Raw genomic sequence first — 19,500 nt, 5'->3', positions numbered from 1 at the left:
TGTAACTTGGTTAATTGTAGGTTAAGAGTCAAGTCTTTCGAGCTAGGAGTTTGGCCTAGTGGTAGAGAGCTTGCTTAGCAAGCACAAAGACCTGGGTTTGATTCCTCAGTACGACATATATAGAAAAAAGCCCGAAGTGGTGCTGAGGCTCAAGTGGTAGAGCTCTAGCCTTGAGAAAGTCCAAGGACAGTGCTCAGGCCCTGAGCTCAAGCCCAGGACTGGCAAAAAAAAAAAGTCTTTCGTGAGTTGGCTCAGATCCTCGGATCTCAACCTGCTGAGTAGCTAAGAAGTTCACAGGTGTAAAGCCACTTGGCACCAGGCAGAGTGTAGTAGTTTTTAAACTACAATTAGAAAGGAATAAAGTTGGTGATTGTTAAATTAAGGGACTGTTAGGTGACTAATAAAGGTAAAACTGAAATTACGCCACCCGGTTTAAGAATATTTTGCATTCCCACGCCCAGAGTTCAAGCCCACGACCAACGAAGGAAAAAAGGGAATATTTTGCACTGCATTTGAGCACAACTATACAAGTGGGAAACTTGCTCTGGACTATCAAATATTGAATAGAAATCCTCCTGCACGGGCCCAGTCGGGGTCGGTCCCCATCCTGCCTCTACTCCAGTGGCACGGAACACTGCACTACCTTACGTGGGATTTCCGGCGTCGTTCAAGTCGGTGCGGACGGTGCGGAGCGGGACGCAGGGACACGACGGAAATATGGCGGGGCTGCTCTAAGCGTGACCAACTCGCCGCCAACTCACTTCCGGGAATGGGGCGGGGGGGAGGGGCGGGAAGCTACCGCCTCCCGACTCTAACCGGAAGTTACTTTTGCGCCGGCTCCGCTGTCGTCCTGCCCTTTGGCCTTTGCCCTAGTGGGGGGCGGGACTTCCTGTGTCCCCAGCTCGTCCATGTGTGTCGGCACGCTCTCAGTGAAGGTTGTCGGATCTGCGATGGAGGACTTGGCGGGAGGTTAGCTCGCGCCCTCCGCAAGCCCTCCTGCTCACTTTCCGGGCGATCTCGAGGTTCAGACGCCTGTGATGGAGTCGCCTCGGAGGCCCTTTTGCGGGGCGCTGGGTCTGTTTCCCCGAGCGTTTGCCGCCGATTCGGACTCTGGAGTGGCGGAGGAGCCCCGCTGGGCAGAGACCGGCTGGGACCGCCTCCGGAAGCTGTTTGCCAAAGAGTAAACGCGTCCCCCGGGGCCGGGGCGGGGCCTGGGGCGGGGGCGGCCCGGCGCGGGGGCACCGGCGTCTCAGACGTCCGTGCCCCAAGCCTGAAGGAGGGAAGGGACTACCGTCCCCGTGAAACCTAGACCCTGGTTTTATGGTTTAGCTGGGCAGAGACCACTCCACTGTCCTATTTTAGTTGGGCCTAGAATATATTTCGTGATCAATAATGTTCCAGAAAATAGGAATTGAGGAAGCAGAGAGATTTACCTTTTTTTTTTTTTTGCTCACTGAGTGAAAAAGGGGAGCAGCTAGCCAGGCACGAGTAGATCACGCCTCTAATCCTAGCGACTCAAGAGGCTAAGGGTTGGACTTCAATGCCAGTCGAGGCAGAAAAATCCTTGAGACTAAGCCAGAAATAAAGCTGTGGCCTAAGTGGTCGAATGCGAACCTCAAGCAAAACAGCTCAGGGACAGCGCCCAGGTTTTGAGTTCGAGCCCCAGGATCAGCACCAAACAAAAACAGCTTTTGTCTGTCCGGTTTTGCTGTGCTAGGGATCCAACATAAAAGGCCTCTGGGCTGCAACGCAAGAGTTCTGTCACTGAACTACATCCTTACCCCTCTTACTTTATCGAAGATAAGATAGCTTTTTACAACAAAGTATTTTAGAATCAGCCAGAGCCCTTTAAATGGAGTTAATTTCAATTGATTAAAAACTCAAGTTCAAAGCTGCCCGCGGTGGCTTACGCCTGTAATCCTAGCTACTCAGGAGGCTGAGATCTGAGGATCAAGGTTCAAAGCCTACCTGGACACAAAAGGACCTGAGGCTCTTTATCTCCAATTAACTTCTAGAAAACCGAAAGTGTGGCCTGGCTCAAAGGTAGGGTGGTAGCCTTGAGCTGAAGAGTTCAGGGATAAAGCCCAGGCTGAGTTCAAGCCCCCTGACCTCTCCCTCCCCCCACCCTCAAGTTCATTCATTAACTCATATTGATCAAGTACTGGCGAAAGTTTGCTCTTTCATGAACTAATTTACCATCTTCTGTTATGAAGTGGTTAGATAAGTAGAAGCTTTATTTATGTATGTATGCTTGTGTATATATATACATACAGATACATATGTAATGACACATCACACATGTGTGGGGGTGCAGGGGAGCTGGCCAACTTGTATTTCATTATTTTAAGTTGTTGTCTTTGTTTATGTTGTCTCTGAATAGGTGGACTATATAGTATTATAACAGAGTGAACTTTGATCAGCGTTATTACTGACTCTGCAAGAAACATGATAGAACTTTCATGCCCACTTCCATATTGTGGATGGTCCAGATGGACTGTGACCAGCTTTGGATTGCTTAGCCATGTGTGGCAAAGCAAGGACCACAACTCCATGAATAACTTAAGTCTAGATCCATTACAGTACGGTAATAATAAGTTCACCATGCATTAGTTATTGAAAGATAATTTTTTTTTGCCAGTCCTGGGCCTTGAACTCAATGCCTGAGCACTGTCCTTGGGCTAGAGCTCTGCCACTTGAGCCACAGCACCACTTCTGGCTTTTTTCTATGTATATTATACCGAGGACTTGAACCCGTGTCTTTGTGCATACTAGGCAAGCCCTCTACCACTAGGCAAAACTCCAGGCCCTTGAAAGATAATCTTAGCCTAATCACACAACTTTGTAAAACTTGTACCTCCATACTGACAAAATGGAGATAGATACTAGGTGTATTGTGGAATTATTGAGAGAATAACAAGAGGTAAGACATGCACATCTCAAGTTTCAGCCCTTTTACATTTTCTCTTGTCTGAGTTTTGTTAGAGACAAGTTTTGTTTTGTTTTCCAAGTCACAGTGGGACTTGAACTCTTGGCCTGGGCATTGTCCCTAAGCCCCTCAGCTCAAGGCTACTGCCCTACCCTTTGAACTACAGTGCCACCTCCGGTTTTCTGATGATTAATTGGAGATAAGAGTCTCAGGGACTTGAGTGCCCAGGCTGGCTTTGAACTACAGTCCTCAGATGTTAGCCTCCTGAGTAGCTAGGATTATAGGCGTGAGCCACCATACCTGGCTTGGGAGACAAGTTTTTATTTATTTATTTATTTTTACTTATTTATTTATTTTTTTTTGCCAGTCCTGGGCTTGAGCTCAGGGCCTGAGCACTGTCCTTGGACTTTCTCAAGGCTAGAGCTCTACCACTTGGGCCTCAGCACCACTTCCGGCTTTTTTCTATGTATGTGGTATCGAGGAATCGAACCCGGGTCTTTGTGCATGCTAGGCAAGCACTTTAACCACTAGGCCAAACTCCCGGCCCGACAAGTTTTTATTTTGATCCTAGTCACTGTAAAAGATAAAATACAAAATTTTAATGTCAGTCTTCCTATTGTGGTAATTACTATCTTAGTTTCTAGCAAAATAGTTTTGCCTGAGATTTTTGTTTGCTTAAAAAAAAAAAAGGATAGAGGTTCAGTATGCAGCCCAGGCTCACAATCCTGCCCTGCCTCTGACTTCTGAGTTTTGGCATTAAAGAAGCTTGCCACCAGACCCAGATTGTACTGTTACTGTAACTACTGCTTACTTCACTAAAGGATTTACTCCAGCCATCCACAATGAGAAATGTGGCATTAGCATTTGGGATAATTCTGATCATAATATTTTACACAATGTCCCAGCAACTGTCTTTTTGACATTTCAGTGAGAATCAGAGGATTTCACAGGAACTTGACAGTATCTACAGAGCAGCACTTGCAGCAGGCGTCATTGGCTGGGCATATGGGGGAATACCAGCTTTTATTCATGCCAAAAAACGCTACATTGAAAAGAACCAAGGAGAAATTTATCACAACCGATTAGATGCTGTGGTAAGTTCTGTGGTTAAATAATACTTAGATGCACACTAATTGAGCAATTCACTTTTTTCTTAATCTTTTGTTAGATCATGGGTTAAGAGAGATTTAACATGTCAGAAGAAAGAAATGAAGTTTATGTTTTATGTATGTGTGCATACTTGGGCTTGAACTCTGGGCCTTGCACTGTTGTGGGGCAGCTTTTTCTGTTCTCAGCTGGCAATCTATTTTAGCCACACCTCCAGCACTGTTTAAGTCTGTTCTTAATATGGCTGAAGAACCTATACTATTGTCTAATTTTTGGTCATGGGACTTGAACTCTGGGCCTGGGCACTGTAGCTCAAGGCTACCACTCTGCCCCTTGAGCCACAGCCCCACTTCCCATTTTTTTTTGTGGTTAATTGGAGATAAGAGTCTCACAGTCCTTTAGTGCCGGGCGGGCTTTGAACTGTGATCCTCAGATCTCAGCCTCCTGAGTAACAAGGGTTACAGGCATGAGCCACTGCGCCCAGCTTGTCTAATTATTTACCTTGGAAACCAGCATGTGTAGGATCACAACTATGACTTTTTCCAAACAGTAACTTCCTCCTGAAGCATCAAGGCCTTGTTGATACTAAAGCAGTAATTCTTCCTCTTCCCTTTCCTCCTCCCCCCCTTTCTTTTTTGGCCAGTCCTGGGGCTTGAACTCAAGCCCTGAACACTGTCTTTGGGCACTAATTTGCTCAACACTCATACTCTGCCACTTGAGCCACAGTGCCACTTCTGGCTTTTTCTGTGTATGTGGTATTAAGGAACCCAACCCCGGTCTTCATGCATACTAGGCAAACACACTACAGCTAGGCCAGAATCCTTGCCCCCAAACTGTAATTCTTGATTTTTGGCGGAACTAGAGTTTGAAACTCAGGCCCTCACATTTGATTGACAAGAGCTTCACTGCCTGAGTTTTGCCTTCATCTCTAAAACAGTAACTTTTTTTTTTTTTTTGCCAGTCTTGGGCCTTGAACTCGGGCCTGATCACTGTCCTTGGTTTTGTCAAGGCAAGAGCTCTACCACTTGAGACACAGCATCACTTCCCGCTTTTTCTATGTATGTGGTACCAAGGAATTAAACCCGGATCGTCATGCATGCTAGACAAGCACTCTTCATCACTAGGCCAAACTCCCAGCCCCCCCTTTTTTTTTAGACGGTGTCTTTTTAATGCATTTTTAAAAGTTGTTTTTATAAAGGTAATGTACAGAGGGGTTATAGTTTCATAAGTCAGGTAATGAGTATATTTTTTGTTGGACACTGTTATCCCTTCTCCCTCTCTCAGTTTTTCCTTCCCCATCCTGCAAGTTCTATATAGTTCATTTTCAGCGTAGTATCTAGTGAGTGTCACTGCTACATTTGTTCACCCTTCTCCCACCTTTTCTGTTCCCCTCGTTACCTTCCCAAAGATGGATAAGTGAACAAAACAAGACAAAAAGAAAAAGAAAGCTACAAAGTTATTTCCATTTCCTAGAGTTCATTTGCATTTTATATGATTAGAGGCACATAGGCATTGTGTCTGTGTTTCTCCCCGAAGTGTACCCTCCTTTTGTCTCACTATGTGATACTTCTGGCTTTTTCTGTGTATATGGTACCAAGAAATTAAACCCAGGGCTTCATGCATGATAGGCAAGTGCTCTACCACTAGGCCAAACTTCCAGCTCTGAGAGGCTTTTTTTAACTTTCTATTTGGAAAGTGTCACATTTAAAGAAAAATCTCACAAATAACACAGAGATTTCCTTACCTTTTACCTGCATAATGTTTTAACTTTGTACAGTGTTTCTCGTGTAGTGAATACGGTTATCTTCTTCCTGAACTGTTTGAGAGGAAATTTCAAACATGAGGAATAATTTAGTTAAGTTTAATTAACTACCAGGTTATTCTTTTATGTAACCACAGTTATAATGATCAAAATCAGGAAGTTAACACTGATATTTCCTAGGTCTTATCGTTTAAGAAATATTTTTTTTCCCTGGTTTAAGGTCTTAACACATTAGCTTGGTCTCCCATACCTCTTTAGTTCTCTTGGCTATGGAACGTCTTATTCTGAACTTGGCAGTGTTTTGAGCTATATACTTTGTGGGATGTCCCTCAACCTAGGCTTGTTTGATGTTTTCTCATGATAAGATTCAGTCTTAGTGGACAGATAGACCTAGAATTGATTTACTCTCAGAAGCACATGATATCTGTTTACTTTTGGTGGGGGGTAGGATGGGGTGCCAGTCCTGCTTAAATTTGGGGCCTGGGTTCTGTCCCCGGGTTTTTTTGCCCAAGCCATAGCTCTAACTTCCAGCTTTTTGCTAGTTAACAGCCTCATTAGACTTTCCTGGCCCAGCTGATTTCACATTGAGTGCCTCTGGTCTCACCTCCTGAGTAGCTCAGATTACAGGAGTCAGCCACCAGCACCAGCTATTTGCCTTTTTACTTTTGGTATTTAGTCAGTTGGTTAAGATGGCATCTGTCAGGCTTGTCCATTGTAAAAATTGCTATTTTTTCCTTTGCAATAATACATTTTTTATTTAATTTATTTATTTTATTTAATTTATCTTTTGAGATTGTATAAATATTCTGTTTTTGTCAGATTCCTACCTTCTAGTTTTAGCATTAAGATAGTAGTTACAATGGTGGTTGCTAAATGGGCATTTTCTAACTCTTTCTTTCTACACCAAAGGTGGTGTTCTGCTCTAAGAAAGTACCCTCCTAGCTGGGTGCGGTGGCTCCCACCTTTAATCCTCACTACTCAGGAAGCCAGCCCAGGCACTAAAGACCTCGAGACTTATCTCCAGTTAGCCACCCAAAAGTGGTTAGAAGTGGTTAGAAAACCACTGGGTGCTGTGGCTCAAGAGGTCAGTTGGTAGCCTTGAGCTGAAGAGCTCAGGGACAACATCCAGGCCCAGAGTTCAAGTCCCAGGACCAAAAAAAAGAGAAAGTACCCTCCTACTCCCACGTTATTTATTTATTTATTTATTTATTTATTTACTTACTTACTTATTTATTGCTAGTCCTGGGACTTGTGCAGGGCTTGGGCACTGTCCCTGAGCTTTTTTTTGCTCAAGGCTAGCTTTTTACCACTTGAGCAACAGTGCCATTTCCGACCTTTTCTGTTTATGTGCTACTGAGAAATTAAACCCAGGTCTTCATGCATACTAGGCAAGCACTCTCCCCTTAAGCCACATTCCTAGCCCTCATAGAAGTATTTATGTAAACAAGACATTTACAAAGACAGTGCATTATAATCTCATGGGACCACCTTTGTTTGGTAGTTATGTAGAGCATGACTACATGTATAGTAGTCGGTTTTATTTTCTTATTTCATTCTACTGTCAGTTTTGTTTTCTTATTTCATTCTACTGTCGTCTTATTGTCATTTTTTGTTTTGTTTTGTTTGCTTGTTTTGGGGCCAGTCTAGGGTCTTGAACTCAGACTGGGCACTGCCCCTGAGCTTTTGCTCAAAGCTAGCACTCTACCACTTGAGCTGAGCCACAGCACCACTTCTAGCCTTTTCTGTGTATGTGGTAGTAAGGAATTGAACCCAGGGCTTCATGCATGCTAGCAAGTACTCTACTAAGCCATATCCCCAGCACTCATTATTTTTTCTAATTAAGTTGGTCAGGATTGAAGCCGAGTCAAGTCACCTCCAGTGTACTTTAGCTTTCTTCCTTGTTCTCTGAGTACTGTTCTCTTTTCTCACTGTCAGGGTGGCTTCCACATTGTCTTCAGGTGAATGATTGTAATGCTGGAACAACACTGGCCTATCTTGGTTCCCTGTCCATCCATGGTAGCATGGATATATGAGATTTGCTTGAGCCTCCATAAAGTCTGATTATCTCCAGAGATGTCCTCTCCTTGATTTCTAGTTAGATATACATGCTGAGTTCATAGCTGACAAAGTTCTGTTACAGTTCTAGACTAGGAAAAACATGCAGGTGTCTTGGAACCTCACAGTGTTTTTATTACCTTTAGCAAAGTGCACATCAAGCTGCCATTCGAGGCTTCATTCGATATGGCTGGCGCTGGAGTTGGAGAACTGCGCTGTTTGTGACTATGTTCAAGTAAGTGCTTCTGAACACAGCTCTCACATGGAAGAATCAGATGCCTTTTTTCCCTCAGGATCTCTTGGGTTGCTTATGTTAAGAGTTTGGTACAGTTGTCCAGCTGTACTGCCACATCCATGATATGGCCCTCCCTCCCAGCCAGGATCAATGTAGACAAAGGGTTTTAGGTGGGCACCCAGGCCCAGAGTTCAAGCCCCATGACTGACAAAAGAAAAAAATTCTACAGACACCTTCTAAGTGACTATTCACCCCCAGAAACTTGATAGTTCTTTAATTCATTCTCAACAGAAGGTCTTCCTTCTATATCAGCAGAATAGATCACTTTCAGGGACCTAGACCAGGACCAGGGACTAAAATAGAGGCTCTCTGACACTTTCCATTTTAGTGAATATAGCAGTCAGTGTTAAGTAGTATGTGCTCTGAATTTTGTTTCATTTTTTCTACCTTCTTCCCAGCACAGTGACCTCAGGACTCAGTGTGTACCAAAATAAAAACTTCCTGAATCATTTTGTCATTGCAGGAGGTAAGACACTTTTGTTCCTATTTATATATTTTTTTCTTTTCTTCTTTTCCTAGTATCAGTGGTTGGATTCAGGGCCTCCTTCTCACTCAGTTTGGTGGGCCTCAAGTGCACATTTTTGCTGCTTATTTTTGGGAGATGGAGTCTTGAGGACTTTTGTTCCCAGGATAGCCTTGATCCATGATGCTCTGGATCTCATTGCCTTGAGTAGCTAGGATTACAGGCATGAGCTATTGGTACTCCATTTTAATTCACATTTTTCAATCTCAGATATGGTTCAGAAAATATGTAATGACCTGTGAATCACAGCTGCTGGATTATATTCCCACTTAGCATTCATGGGAATGAAATTATGGATAGTAGTATATTTGGCCCCCAAGTACAATTAATGAATAAGACAAGACCTACTTTCAATGAATTTTTAGGTCTAATGAAGATGATGGAAAGTAACAAATTATAAAAATTATGGAATTGTGTAGATGTTGGTCAAAGGATACGAGTTGCAGATAGTTTGTACAATTTGGTTCAAATTGCTAGATAAGATTTTAAGTGTTTTTTTTTCCTAACAAAAAAGTATGGAAGGTTATACTTATTGATAAACTTGAACTAGCCATTTCTAATTGTGTGTATATGTATATGTGTGCGTTTACTATCATACTGTTTCCATTGACATGTAATTTCTATTTATCAGATTTATTTATTTATTTTTGCCAGTCCTGGGCTTGAGCTCAGGGCCTAAATACTGTCCTTAGACTTTCTCAAGGCCAGAGCTCTACCACTTGAGCCTCAGCACTATTTCCAGCTTTTTTCTATGTATGTGGTACCTAGGACTCGAACCCAGGTCTTTGTGCATGCTAGGCAGGCACTCTACCACTAGGCCAGACTCCCGGCCCTATTTATCAGATTTTTTTTTGTACATTTTTTTCATATATTTGTACTGTAATTAATAGAAGGGTTACATTATATTCACCAGATACAAAGTGTATTACTTCACGTACATGGATACCCTTTCTCATGTCTTGGTCCCCATTTCCCTCTATACATCAGATTTTTTTGTTTTGTTTTGTTTTTTGCCTTTTTGCCAGTCCTGGGCTTGAGCTCAGGGCCTGAGCACTGTCTTTGGGCTTTCTCAAGGCTAGAGCTCTACCACTTGAGCCTCAGCACCACTTCTGGCTTTCATTTTTCTACGTATTTGGTACTGAGGAATCGAACCTGGGTCTTCATGCATGCTAGGCTGAACTCCCGGCCCCGTACATCAGATTTTTAAAAACAGTTTTAAATGAGTCTCAGCTAGACTCCATTTCCAAAATAAGCAGCAAAAACTTAGGCTGGAGGAATGTCTCCAGTGGTAAGAGTGCCTGCCAGCTAAGCAAGTGTGATGCCCTGAGTTCATTACCTGGTATGGGGGCTAAAAAAGGGTGGATGAGGATGCAATTCAGATATCCTCTTACATTGTTAGGGGAATATAAGTTGGCATAATTGTTTAGAAACAGGTTAGCACTTTCTTAAAAATCTTCACATTGAACCAGGTCTTGTGGTGTGTGCCTGTGATTACTGCACTCAGAAGGCTAAGGCAAGAAGTTTCAGACCCTCCTGGGCATATATAACAAGAACCTACACCCAAGGTGGTGGAGAGGGGACAGAAGAACAAGTTATGCCTAATCTTCCATGTAACTCAAGAAACAAATAACTAAATCTCAAAATAGTAGACATAAATAAATTTTTATATCCCATCCATGATTTCTTTTTTTTTTTTTTTTTTTGGCCAGTCCTGGGCTTGAGCTCAGGGTCTGAGCACTGTCCTTGGACTTTCTCAATGCTAGAGCTCTACCACTTGAGCCTCAGCACCACTTCCAGCTTTTTTCTATGTATGTGGTACCAGGGAATCAAACCCGGGTCTTCGTGCATGCTAGGCAAGCACTTTAACCACTAGGCCATGATTTCTTAAAAACTAGTTTCCTTTATAAAACACAAGAATATTCATAATGAATTTAATAATTGCTCACTTTTATCTTTGTTAGCATACATTAATTGTATAAGAGTGGTTTCATAGTGACATTTCCCTATATACCTACAATGTATTCTGATCAACTTTACCTCCTCTATTATAAAAATTAACCCCACTTCCAGCTTTTTAGTGGTTAATTGGAGATAAGAGTCTCACAGAAACTTTTCTGCCTAGGCTGTCTTTAATCTGTGATCCTCGGATCTGTCTTGTGAGTAGCTGGGATTACAGATGTGAGCTACCAGTGCCTGGCCAGAAACTCCATTTCTTGAGTTGATGCCAAGAAAGCAATCAAATGCTAAAAGTTTGTATGTAGGAATTATTATGCCTTTATTTTAAACCTCCATACCCAGAAAACCTGTGTTTGACAATTTGTGGTACAATAGAAACATGTAGGAGATTTTATTAGTTCCAGATTTTTACTTTTGGTGATAGGGTATTTAATATGTTGGGAGAAAAACAAGTTTAGAATGTATATAGCAAGGCTTCTACTTGGAAAAACAAACCAAAAAACTCAATAACTGGACTATGGCTCAAGTGGTAGAGTGCTTGCCTAGCAAACACACAGCCCTGAATTCATCCTTCCTCTACATACTCCTCCCCCCCAAAAAAACCTTTGGTAGGCTGAAACAAAAGACAAAAATTTTACTATCTCTAAATAAATAGACCACAAATGATTTTTGTTCTTTTTATATAAGAAATAAAAATATGATTTCAAATGTTGGCATTATTCTTTAAAAATTATGTGCTGGGAATAGAGCTCAGTTGTAAAGCAATTGTCCAGCATGTGCAAGGCCCTGGGTTCAATTCTCAACACCTTATAAAGCAAAGTATCACTTGTTGCTCCTTGAGGTGGCATTTATTTCATTGTATACCATAAATGGGAAAAGTAAATGGATGTCTTGCATGCACCTTGCCAGAGGGAGGATGGGAGGGAAGTGCTCCCTGTGGCCAGCAGGTGGCATTGTAGGCACTGCCCACCAGCTGCCCATGGCAGTACAGATAAGGTAAGACTGGGAAGAAACGTTTTCTGTGGGGCCAAGGGAAGGATTTTATTAATTTTGAAAAAAACTCTTCTTGAAGAAAATAAAGAGACTTTCATGCAGGGACTTTTTACAGATGTGTTCGGCAAATAGGCAAAAGTGAAGCGGAATGGAAGGAATGTCGTGTGGACCCATTGAACAGACTAAACATTCTTTTTTATAAAGGGACTTAAGTAAAATTGGTGACATTGCTTAAGATACATTGTATTCATAAACTTTTGTTAAATGATATCCACTTTATACAACTATTCAAAGATAATTAAAATTTTTTATTGTTGCAGTTATGTATATATATCAGGTAAAGAGTACTTTGAGGAGTGCATTGTCACACCTTCCCTTGTTCTTGCTCAGTGAAATTTTTTTTTAAGGGATATTTTTCCTTTGGAATCTGTAGAATAGATAGGAAACTCCCAATATGAGCATTTTAGATTGAGGGAATCTAGGCTGAAGTGCTGTATTAATTGGGTTCAGGAAGTTCATCTAGATGTCTGTTCTTATTACTGAAGGGAAAAATTTAATGGGAATCTAGTATTTAACAATGATTTAATATTACTTTTTTCTGTTAAATAGCTGTCACAGGAAGCCTTTTCAGAATAAACTTGGGCATGCGAGGCTTGGTGGCTGGTGGTATAATTGGAGCCCTATTTGGGTAAGCATTAACATGGTTTGATTCTAAATTGATACAATTTTATTAGTGCCTTAAATTAAAAATGTCTTTCATTTCCAACAAAAACCAAATGTGATCCTGAGTGCCCAGGCTTTAGTGGCTCATGCCTGCAATTCTAGCCATTCAGGAGTCTTGAAATCTGAAGGTCTCAGTTCAAAGCCAAACCAAGCAGGGACTCTAATAAATGTCTAACCACCATTGCACTTCTGGTGGGAATGTAAACTAGTTCAGCCACTCTGGAAGGCAGTTTGGAGATTTCTTAAAGAGCTGAAAATAGACCTTCCCTACAATCCCACCATAACACTCCTGGGCATCTGTCCTAAGCATCATAACCCAGGATATGATAAGGACACCTGCTCAGCTATGTTCATCTCTGCACTATCTACAATAGCCAGGCGATGGAAACAACCCAGATGCCCTATTGCAGATGAATGGATACAAAAAATGTGGTGTGTATATGTATATATATACACAATGGAATTCTACATAGCCAACAGACAAGATAAAATAATGACATTCGCTGGGAAGCGGATAAAATTAGAGCACATCATGTTGAGTGACATAAGTCAAGACCAAAGGAACAAAAGGCGCATGGTATCCTTAATGTGTGGATATTAGATCCAAACAGTACAACAGCGATAACTCAATATTTGTGTACCCAAGGCTATGGACATGGTCTTGGAGATATAAACGTAACTACATAGACATAAAAATCTATGATGGGTTATATACTCTGTAGACATAATGTTTTATTACGTATTTTAATATGTATCTATGACATACAAACCTTCAGCTTAATTATGTTCTACGATCTATGTGCCAGTGATTGTATATAGATTCTCTTCTTGAATACTTATTTGTTAAACATGACATTTGAAATATGATGTAAAAATCAATGTTAATAAAATCGTTAATAATAATTAAAAAAATTTCTAACCACCAAAAGAAAAAAAAGCAGAAGTAGAAGTATAGTTCAAGTGCCCCTTGAGGAAAAACAAAAAACAAAAAAAACCTGAGTGACAGCATCAAAGCTCTGAGTTCAACTCCAGTAAATACAGGTACCCACACACAAAGATCTCTGTCTTTTTCCTTTTTTCCTGGTATTGAGTCCTCACTTGGCTTTGTCAATCGCAGCTGGAACTCTACAACATGGACCATATGTTAAGTCTAGCTTTTTTCCTCATTGATTGGAGAAAAAGTCTTACAGATTTGCCTCCCTGGGCCGACTTTGAACCATGATCTCAGATCCCAGCCACTGAGTATCTACGATTATAGGTGTGAGCCCCTGGTGCCTGGCAAGATCTCCAGTCTTCATTGGCAATAGATATTTCAGGCCAAATGTCTCTTTTATGGTGGGGATTATAGTCATGTGCTACCATGTCCATCTTCTAATGATTATTTTTCCTTGTTGTTCGGACCAAGAAAGAATTACCTCAATATTTGCCAGGCACCAATGGCTTTTGTCTGCCTATATTCCTAGCTACTCAGGTCACTAAAATCTGAGGATCATGGACTGAAGCCAGCCTGGGCAGGAAAGTCCATGAGATTCTTTAATTAACTGCCGAAAATGGAACTGTGGCTCAAATGGTAGAGTGCTAGTCTTGAGCACAAAGCTCAGGGACAGCATATAAGCCCTGAGTTCAAGCCCCAGGACCAGCACCAAAAAAAAAGAAAAAAAAAAAAGGATTCATGTCTTCATTTAACAGACACTAAAGTTGTCAATTCTTGTTCTATCTGACAGTGAGCATATGTCTCTGTGGTGTTGCCTAGTGGAGAAATGCATAAAGCACACGGGCTCATGTCTACCTTAAACTTTCCGATTTCCCCTCAGCCTGCCAGTTGGAAGCCTACTCATGGCACTCCAGAGCTATGTTGGTGAGACAGTACAGGAGAGAAAAGAGGACGATGTGAAGGCCTTCCGTGAACTGAAACTGAAAGAGTGGTAAGGAACATGTAGAGACCAGTCTCTCAGTCCTAGCCACAAAATCTGTTAAACTCCTACTCAGTTCAGAGAACTTGTATTTACTGAGTCCTTCGTCTCCTACCCTTTGTAGTCTTTTAGTCTATTTCACTAAGAATGGGGAAAAGAAAACAGTAAGTTATTTGTATCTGAAGTAGATCTAACATTAGGCATTTAAAATGTTAAATAATCAGGTATAATGGCTCATAGTTGAAATCTCAACTACTTGGGAGACAGAGATGTAGAGGATTTCCATTTGAGGCCAACACTAGCAAAAATTTAATGAGAGCCCCATCTGGACAAATAAATAGAATATGGTAGTTAGTATCTGTAATTCCAGCTGTGAGGTGGTGTAGGTGGGAGGATCAGTCTGAGGTCAGGTCCAGTCAAAATGGTAAGATCCTATGTGAAAAACAAATGCTATGTGTAAAACCAAAGGGGTGGGGTATAGCTCAAGTGGTAGAGCTGCTGCCTTGTAAGCAGGAAGCCCTGGGTTCAAGTCCTAGTGGGGAGGAGTGTTGTGTATTTGTGTTTTGTATGTGTGTTTGTTTGAACTCAGAGCTTCAGGCTTCAGGTGCTCTACAACTGTGCCCATAACTCCAGCCCAGAATTTCATTTAAGGCAAATTTTCTTGTCTTGATTACATGGAAGATACTTAGAAGGAATGCAGGTCAGGAGTAAGCTGCACTGCCTAGTTGAGTGACTGTTAACTTTCTACACACCGTATGTCTATGATAACATGGAACATGTCTCCACATCCAAAAATTCTACTTCCTGTTATGGGCAAGACAGTGTCACTAGTGAAAACTTTTGCCTGTGTCACCTAGTATCTTCCTGGGGTAGGGCAACCTCTCTTTCCTGGGGTGGGATAGTCCATGATAGCAGGCTTTGTGCAGTTTCTGTGGAAGGTCAGTGTAACCTGCTGCCACCTAGTGAGGGGACAAATGTCTCTATGCTTAGCCTCCACAGGATAAAGAGGACATGGTGGCAGAGGCCACTAGTTAGGCAATGGATCAATGATGTGACTTGAGAGCTTTGTGTGCATCACACACACACGCAGAAATTCTTACCTCTGTAGGGCTGCTGTCAAAGATTTAAGTGTGTAGGAAAAGCATACTGATTTTAGAGCCAATGAAAATGAAAAGTAAGCTTAGTCCCAGATAGTTTCCCCTACCTTCAACTCCTCGGGTTTTCAGTTTTTCCAAGGGGCAGGTTTAACCACACTGTCCACTCTCTTGTTTCCTTGGCACTCGGGAGGGCAAGCATTCAGTTATCTAGGTTCTGATGAACCGCCTAAGACTCAGTATGCTGCTGTGGAGAGTCAAGTTCAAGAGCCACTTGGTGTCACAGAGAGTTGTCCAAAGGAAAGCTTTGAGAACGAGATTAGAAAGGAAAGCTAAGTATTGGCTATTTGACTTTGTTCTAGGATGCTATAAAGAATTACCATTTGGAAAATATAGACAAATAATAACTTAAAATTTAAAAGAAACTGAGAAAACTTGAAGTTGTCACTGATGTAGAGATGGAAAAGCCTTATGAATGAATAAACCATAATTTAAATCAGAGTGATGAAAGACTGATTTGGCAACAGAAAATAATGTTGAGGTAGAGTTCATATATGTTCCTATGTATTAGTATATGTCTGTGGTATTTCTAAGAAGAGTTTAGAAAGTACATAAGGGACTTGTAGTGTCTGCTGCAAGAAGTTTAATGATAACTTTAACAAAATATTTACAAGCAGTTTAATAACTGTCTGCATTGGCAGGAAGTACAGAAAAGTGGTGATAGGGGCATGGAGGAAGTAGGCATAATAATGTTAAGGAGAAAGTTGCAAGAGACCCTGATTATCACTTGAAGAGAGTAACACTTACTAAAAGAATGAATCTGTTGTTTGGAAAGGAGGTTGTAATCATCACAAATCCATGTCTCCACAAATCCTGCTTCCTAGGGTTTGTGGGGAGAGTTCATAGAGTGGCAGGCAACTGCTCCATCTGCTAGGTTCCCACAGCGAGAAGACACCACAGCTTCAGGACTTAACCTTAGCACAGGTGTGTGGGTGCAGTAAGGGCTTGGAGCATGGTGTCCCGCATTGTGTCTTTGGGTTCTCTAGGGTTCCTGGCTGGCTGGAAGTGGAACAGGTTAAGGGAGAGAAGGTTGTATTTGAAGTTCTAGGGGCAGAATTGGCTCTTAGATTGTCATGTCAAAGGAAGAGAACAAGGTAAACTATATTTTTGTTGTTCTTAGTCTTTGAAGAAATGGAGCAGTGCTTGACACATCCTTTTATTCTTTGATTATAGGAAAGACAGCCTGAAAATTACTGAACTCCTCCCTGAGGAAATTGAAAGTGGCTTACAGAAAAATAGAGCTGAAGAAGATGTTAAGAAAATTGATGCCTTGCTAAGCCTTCCTAGGAACCCCTCATCACCAGATAAACAGGACAAGGACTGAGAAGACTATGGACTTGAACCTCATGGGCTTGCTGAAGAACTACATGGCTGTGCCCATGAATGCCCATGCTAGGTGACACCTGGTCAGCCCGCTGACAAACATAAGCACTGAAACCTTTGGTGGCAGTGACTGGCTCTTAAAAAAAAAAAAAAAATCAAGATTGGGCTAGTGTATTTTTGTTTTATTTGCCCTTTTAATTTAAATGTGTACTTATATCTATACTGATTTACTTATAGGTTTAGGTTTCATTTTCCTAGAGTTCATCAAAGTGAATAAACAATTCTTTTTTTTAATCGTATTTTATTGTGGGGATAATGTATAGAGAGGTTACAGTTACATTCATCAGGGAATGAGTACATTACTTTTTGAACCTCGATACTCCTTTTCATGTTTTTATTCCCCTTTTCTTCCCCCTCCCCCTCCCAGTCATGAGTAAACAATTCTTAAAAGAATTCTTAAAAGTTGGATTCTAATTTGTTCATGGATGGTCAAGGTAGAGCTGAGCACACAACACATACTCTAGTCCTAGTGGCTCTTGAGGTTGAGACAGGAGGATTGTGAGTTCAAGGCCAGCCTAGGATACATGAGATCTAAAAAAACAAAGTACGTGGGTGGGGGAATCTCTAGGAATCGCTAGATTACTGTTAGAAGAGAACCAAGGGACCAAGTTAGGTTATATGCCATTTGGCTTGTAAATAAACTTGTGTCCTTAGGCCCTGGATATAGTCCTAAATGTTCAGTTTTGTCTTAAGAATCAAAAACAAATCCAGACACCAGGAGCTCATGCCTTTAATCCTGGCTACTTGGGAGGCTGATATAGGATTATTGTTCAAAGCCAACCCAGGCAGACAAAATAGGTTCCTATTCTACTTAGTAGACAAAAAGCTGAAAGTAGAAAGGTGGCTCCAGTGGTAGAATTACAGCCACAAAGTTGAGGGCAAGCTTGAAGCCTTCAATTTAAGCCCCAATACTAGCACTGAAAGAGGAGGGGGGAGTAGAGAATGAAAGGTTATTCTTATGCCATTTGAAATAGATACAAAGTTTAACAAGAAGGAAGTAGGTTGAAGAGACTGCAGGGCCTTGCTTCCTCTTGCTGATGGAGGGTTGCCATTTCTACACTCAAGAGCTTGCTGCCGAAGAAGGAAACTGGGCGGGGAGTGAGGGCTGGCCTAGTATTAGAGTGCTTTACCTAGCATGCACGAAAACCCGGGTTCAATTCATTGGTACCACATACATAGGAAAAGCTGAAAGTGGTGCTGTGGCTCAGAGCTCTAGCCAAGGCCCATTGGTCAGGCCCTGAGTTCAAGCTCTAGGACTGAAAAAAAAAAAAAGGAGACTGTCCTGCAAGATTTCCACTGTCAGCACTTGCAAAGCAATCAAGGGTGAACTAAATGTGTGACAGCCCTTCCTCATCTGGAGTAGTTTTCTATTACCCTCCAGCTAACTGTGGTCCAAAAATATGAAGTGGAGATTTCTTGATAAACAATTTCTTTTAGATAGCATGACAATCTTAACTAGAAGGTCTTACAGTATACTCCCCTTGCTTAGTTAGTACATTGTCTTCTTGCTTATTAGGTCAAGTGCTTGTAGTAGCGAATCCTCATTTTGCTTTTATTTGTAAAAAAGAGTTCTTGACTATGATCTAGCAATACCAAGGCTTCAGGCATCACTGGTGGGTCTTGGAAGTATCCTCCGTGGCTAAGGCAGGACTTCTATACCAACGGGTGTAAAACTGCTGGCTTTTATTTTGGTGTTGGATCCCTCTCCTATACTACTGTTGCACAGAACAAGGTATGTGGAGCAGCATCATGTACTAGCTAAATCCATGATCTCCAGAAACCTGGCTTCCCTTCTCAGGCTAATGGCTCAGCAATCATGTGCCCAATGGCAAAGCCATTTTGCCATACTAAGGATCAACCCAGGGTTTTGGCACATGCTAGGGAGCATACATTGAGTCACATCCCCAGGCCATCAGATTTTGTCTCAGTGTTTTCACCTGTCCAGTGAAATAGCATCTACTTGAAAATAGAGATTAAATGAAATTGTGAGACTGCAAAATACACATTTGATATGCAATTTCTATAGTCCTTGTGGATACCTGAAATGAGTGTCTTTTTGTATGAGCTAAAGGGTGTCTGGCAGCCACTTGGGAACTGAGACACTGGAAATCTCAAAGCAGAACTCAAGACCCACCCCACAAGAGAGGAGAGAACTGAAGGCTGGGCTGGTCTCCAATGGCCAAGGTCATGTACATGAAGCCTTCATGAACCCCAAACATTCAGGCTTTGGGGAACTTGTGGATGAGTTAACATGAAGTTCTTAGGCAGATGGTGTACCAGGGAGCATTCTACACCGTTTTGGCCATACCTCACCCTCCCTATGCACCTCCGCCTTTGTACTTTAGCAGTGTTTCTTGCCATAAACTAGCAAATGCAAGTGTTTCTCTTGAGTTCTAAAGGCTGCTTAAGCAAACTAATAGAACCTGAATTTCCTGATCTCTGATGCTACCTCTCGGTAAGCAGTGTCAGACTCAGTATCTACTGTACATGGTTGCTGGCTGGCTGGGAAAACTCACACCTTTCAGATCACAGCAGTTTTTTTTAACAAGCCTTTTGTGTAATGTGTGCTCTGGCACATAGCATCACAATCACACATAGGTGAAGTCTGTCAATTAGAAATAATAAAACCAGGGAGTTGCTTTAAAAATAATTTTATTCATATCATGAAATTAACAGAAAATAAAAGTAACTTTAAAAAACATTATCAATG

At 41.7% G+C, this 19,500-nt stretch overlaps 1 protein-coding gene across 2 annotated transcripts; it reads left to right on the top strand.

Annotated features, from left to right (window-relative positions):
* Nucleotides 1–893: 893 nt before the first annotated feature.
* Nucleotides 894–17,185, top strand: Timmdc1 (translocase of inner mitochondrial membrane domain containing 1). 2 transcript variants are annotated; one of them, XM_090345806.1, is made up of 7 exons: nt 894–1,180; nt 3,855–4,020; nt 7,997–8,085; nt 8,544–8,611; nt 12,227–12,305; nt 14,155–14,265; nt 16,581–17,185. In XM_090345806.1, exons 1-7 carry the CDS (start codon nt 1,038–1,040, stop codon nt 16,729–16,731), a joined length of 807 nt encoding a protein of 268 aa, XP_090201932.1. In that variant the 5' UTR covers nt 894–1,037; the 3' UTR covers nt 16,732–17,185. The 2 variants fall into 2 exon arrangements, with proteins under 2 accessions (XP_090201932.1, XP_090201941.1); XM_090345815.1 differs by lacking the exon at nt 894–1,180 and adding an exon at nt 2,479–2,579.
* The last annotated feature ends 2,315 nt before the right edge of the window (nt 17,186–19,500 follow it).

Source organism: Megascapheus bottae, chromosome 1, assembly GCF_031878675.1.
Source record: "Megascapheus bottae isolate mThoBot1 chromosome 1, mThoBot2.hap1, whole genome shotgun sequence".
Lineage (NCBI taxonomy): Eukaryota > Metazoa > Chordata > Mammalia > Rodentia > Geomyidae > Megascapheus > Megascapheus bottae.
The sequence above is the reverse complement of the archived record's forward strand: the minus strand, read 5'-3'. Positions and strand labels throughout refer to the sequence as shown.